Below are 4887 nucleotides of genomic sequence, written 5' to 3' on the forward strand. Positions count from 1 at the left end.
TGTATACATACATATATATATATTATATTTATATATATATACATATATGTATATATATATATATATATATTTATATTTATATTTATACATATATATATGGTTGTATTCAAATTGAAGTTTGTTTTCGATAGCAGACGTAGGTATTCTGTCCGAGTAATGTATGTGGCCTGATTACGTGAGCAGCATTGTATCATGTGTTCCCAACTGTGTCTCAAATATTTTCACCCGCACTAAATGGTGATTGGAACGATAGGTGAAGGATTCAGCGATCATGGCAGGGCTTCAATGTTTACATTTATTGAAGCTAAATTTCATCCTAACTTGCGAATGTAGGTTCGGTACATTAGAAAGGCGATACTGGAACACAACCCCGCTTGTCTGTCTACAGGTCCCCGTGCGTTGGAAGGTGTCCAAGTGCTGGATGTAGGTTGTGGAGGAGGCATTCTTTCTGAGGTGAGTATGGTGTTTCAAAACAGCTTGGCATGCCAAGTCGAGCTTACCCTGATTAATGAGACGCCCTGTATCACGTCATACGAGTGCTTGCTGCCTGTCCATATTGTGGTCTTTGCATCCGGCCTATACAGAGGTTAACTTTGAACACTGTTTATCTTGTTTTTTCGCAATATCAGAATCTTGCCAGGCTCGGCGCCACTGTCACCGGAATCGATGCTGCTATGGAGAACATATCGGTAGCGAAGTTGCACTCGAAAGGGGATCCTTCCTTGGCCAAATTACTGACATATAAGCACATCACAGCTGGTATGTGTGACTGCGCTTCCAGCACGGGCCACGTTGATAGTTCTCTTGCTATGCGTACTTTTGTGGAGTTTTATCTTCTTAGGAGTCGCCTGGGGGACTACTTTCTATTAGTACTGTTGTCCTTCGCAAAAATTGCGGAAAGATCTGGTTTTCATGTAGGTGTGCGATCATACCGCTTAATTTCTCTACCGCATAGTCTTATATGCGCAAAAACCTTGTGTCTTCCCCGCCATCTTGTGCAGTAACCTTGCACTCATCTTGAATTATGCTTCTTACCTGGTCGTTGTAAAGAGGATGTTCAAGCTAGTGGTCAAACTTTTGATGTTGTCGTAGCATCAGAGATAATCGAACATGTGGACGATCCACAAGAGTTTGTGAAGACATGTAGTGCAATGGTCAAGGTATGCACTCCTTTCATATATATATATAATTTTTTTTTGAGATCTAACATGAATTTTATCGTTGCTTGGAGAACGTCTAAAACGATTAAAACGTTTGGCACGTTTGTGGTCACGGGTGTTTGACACAGCTTAACTCTGTTTTCTACATTTATGCTCGTTAGCCAAAGGGAGTCTTCATTGCCTCGACTATAAACCAAACATGGCAAGCCTATGTTCAGACTGTTGTTCTTGCCGAGCATGTACTCCGATGGGTACCAGTAGGTGTGTCCGGAGATATCCCTCTCTGTATTTGTCTGGTTATATTTCAAGTTTTCATTCCAATTGGTTTTTAGATTTCGTATCTTCAGAAGCCACGCAGCAAAGTCTTGCTCCATACGATGCTAAGCGGAGTCTTTTGGACTTTGGGGGTGGAGCAAGCGATAGTGGTAGTGAACGATAATACTGCGATCTCCGAGGTTCATCATACACATGGCGATACTCACACTGCCAGTTTTGCTTTTTTTTTAACCATCAGGGACGCATATCTATTCCAAGTTTATAACGCCCTTCGACATGACGGCGTATTTGGGCCACGCCGGTCTTTCCGTAGTGGATACTCAGGGAATGTCGTACGATCCGGCACTGAAGTGGAGGCTCACAGATGACACATCCATAAATTACATCACGGCCGCGGTCAAGCCAGACTCGGGAGATGCTGGTGCTCCGCAATCTGCTTTGTGAAGCTGAGGGATATCTACACGCGCTTGTCCTAGGCTTGTGGCTGTAATGATATGCTGGAAATGTACAGTACCCTACGCGGAAGCACGCCCCGTATGTATCTTCTACCTGCACCATGGCGACGGTTAGACCTGAGATATGAAATACAATCTGACTGGAATATGCTGCTTTAAGCTACGGGTGCACACGCTGGATATTCGTTATCTTGCTATAGTCGAGAGCAGCCAGAGGTTCGCAGTAGGGATAGAATTGGCTGTTCCGGTTTGCTTAAACACAGTGTAATCAACAGCTGGATACCGACTTACATTTGCGACCAGATACATGTGGCAGTGACTGAAATGTTGCTTCGAACACGAACCTTAACACGATGAAAATACGATGTGGAAACCCATTAGTAGCACTAGCTGTATATTAGTTTCGTTGATCCTCCCTGTACAGGCAACAATAATGCTGGCCACAGTGTGGCACATTTAGACGTCTAACGAACGTGGATCGAAGCTACGAATGATGATGATAAAGAATACCACATATGGTTGTAGACGAAGTTCCCCTCACCCCTCTGTAGCATCTGCGGAGTGGCATATGCTTACACAGAGTTGCTTAACGCAGATTTCCCACACACCGAGGCAGGTGGCTCATTACTAAATTTATTCTTGTACACTATATGCCACATCCCCGTTATGGCCTACCCTCCTTTACCTTAAAAACGATTAATCAAGTTTATGTTTACACAAGGCCCACGGTATCCGTAGTTAAAAAGCACTATGCAGACATGATGGCGGTGCATCATGCGCTTGTCATCTCCATTTAGTGAGTTAAAGGCATTGGACGGCAGTATGCAAGCCTTGCAATCTGCTTATTATTCGATCTGAGAGCTCAGATCATCTATAAGATTTGCCGTGGCCTGTTGCATCCTTAGGTTATGCAACCTACGCTCCTCTCTAATTTGTTCTATCTCTGCGTCATGGACAAGTTTTCGTGCCGCCCTGTCTGCTGGCGGATCTACCTTATCCTCCAGCATCCACCCAGCTTGCATAGCTACGCCCCCCACAAGCCCTACAATATGGAAGAGATGCATTAGTACCGTTACAATATGAAAACACAATGCAAGGACATGCATACGTACAACTCCACACGGTACAGCGCTTGGACAGTAATGGCGACATGATCTTTGTCAATCTAGGTGTAAAGCAGTCCTTAACCAGTAAAAAAATACTGTATCTGGCCCAAAGGAACAGCGAAATTAGGAGCAAAATCGGTTAAATAGGGACCCACGTGATGTACGCCAATCAACTAACCTAGTACTGATCCGTGCATGGCTCCCGTTGCCATGCCCTGCAATCCATAAGGAATCCAGAACAGTGCACCCGTCACAGTACCTGCAATATAACAGTAGGGCAACGATTGTTGAGAAGAAATTAGGCAAACCTATTGAAGAAGAAGAAATTTGTTGCTAGACATATTAAGCCCCTGTGGCGAAGTGTGGGATCAAGCGGAGAATTTAAGAGATAAGTTATATTATGCAAACATATTCGACAGATGTTGCGAGTATTTGCGAAGACACACCTGCTCCCATGACATTCAAGGCGTCTTTCTTCTGCCGCACAACTGAGGCGCCGATGTGCAACGCATTGAAGCAACCCTGCACACAACCGAAGTGAGGGGAGACATTCAAAAGCACAGAAAGGTCAAAGAAGTAATGACGGTGGCATACATGCGTGTCACGCTCAGTTAAAGAGATTCAATCTACACTTAACGAATCAAAAAGATCATAAGCGATTCAACACAACACGGGTTCAGATTACTCGTGGCGGAATTTATACATGTCAATATGACAATGTCGTATGTAGTAAGCTACCGAACCAATATAATCATGAAAATGAAATAGTGTCTGTGTGTAGAGCCGCCACGAGTGTGCTTGATTTCCATTTTGAAAAGCGTACAAATGTAACGAATTTTATATGTAAAAAGCATGTTTTCCAGTATCATGGCTGTCAAAATTGGATACCTACCATCAATACGAATCCGTACAAAGTCCAACGACCTCCAATTTGAGCGAATGCCCTGCCTGCAGCCATGTTCAATTCTGATTGCGCATGCCTGACCCCTTTGTAGACTGTATTCTTATTTTCTTTGATGTGCCTCTGTTGAATAGGAGCATACATTGGGTGATAATCCGATGTCAGTCTAAATCTAGTAGACTATTGAGTATTCATAATAGAATTCGTCTTTATTTATCTGAATGTCTGCAACACAGCAGAACTTATCAACGCGCACGAATCTACTCCAAATACTAACAGGCGTCTTCAATAAATGGCAGCGGTGTTGCTCGACAACTCGTATGCTTTCTCGACATTGTTCGGACAGACACAGGCAAACCTTAACACGAAGTTTCATAATAATAGACAATTTGGTGCACATATGACCGGCAGGTACACAATTTTATGTACTACAGCGCATTCGATGATCACACACCTCACCCTCTAACCGCGCAGCGTTCATGCCAGCGGCCACACCAGCGCAGAGTGTACCCGCTGAGGTCATCGTGACCCAATCTCGGAACTCTGGCGTCAATTCGGTCTCTGGATATTGCTCGCGATCCTAGAGGTTGTGTGATACATGCTGTGTTTAGTATCAAACGGAACATCCTACTCAATATTGATGATTAGTACCCTTTAATAGTATGGTATGGTAACTACTATTAGTATTGGTAATCGGCACACCAACCTAAGATTCAATTCTTCTCTGACACATGTTTACCAAATTACTAGCACTGAAATATTCATGAGAGGGTACGTCACATGCTGGAATATTGACTCTAAGGCAAAGACTGACCGCGAACATCATCATGAACGAAGAAAGACTAGGCTATATATATATATATATATATATATATATATATACGTACACATATATATATACACATATATATATATTAATATATAATATATATATATATATATATATATATATATATATATATATATATATATATATATATATATATATA

The 4887-nt window shown here is 42.4% G+C and overlaps 2 protein-coding genes across 2 annotated transcripts in view; one reads left to right on the plus strand and one right to left on the minus strand.

Moving 5' to 3' along the window:
* Positions 1–234: 234 nt before the first annotated feature.
* SARC_01809 (3-demethylubiquinone-9 3-O-methyltransferase) lies at positions 235–1880 on the plus strand (the record flags this gene model as incomplete). The annotated part of the gene is made up of 6 exons (XM_014304435.1): positions 235–253; positions 389–453; positions 630–759; positions 1051–1160; positions 1322–1421; positions 1675–1880. The coding sequence occupies 6 exons, from the start codon at positions 235–237 to the stop codon at positions 1878–1880; spliced, it is 630 nt and encodes a 209-aa protein (XP_014159910.1).
* A 627-nt stretch (positions 1881–2507) lies between these two features.
* The window catches only part of SARC_01810 (hypothetical protein), a 3096-nt gene continuing 716 nt past the window's right edge, over positions 2508–4887 (minus strand). The window contains exons 2-6 of the mRNA XM_014304436.1: positions 4353–4478; positions 3890–4021; positions 3444–3519; positions 3176–3256; positions 2508–2933 (exon numbers count right to left, since the gene is read on the minus strand). Of these exons, the coding sequence (XP_014159911.1) occupies positions 2737–2933; positions 3176–3256; positions 3444–3519; positions 3890–4021; positions 4353–4478 (612 nt within the window). The 3' untranslated portion in view covers positions 2508–2736. The remainder of the gene's footprint in view (positions 2934–3175; positions 3257–3443; positions 3520–3889; positions 4022–4352; positions 4479–4887) is intronic.

Source organism: Sphaeroforma arctica, assembly GCF_001186125.1.
Source record: "Sphaeroforma arctica JP610 unplaced genomic scaffold supercont1.76, whole genome shotgun sequence".
NCBI classification, from domain to species: Eukaryota; class Ichthyosporea; order Ichthyophonida; genus Sphaeroforma; species Sphaeroforma arctica.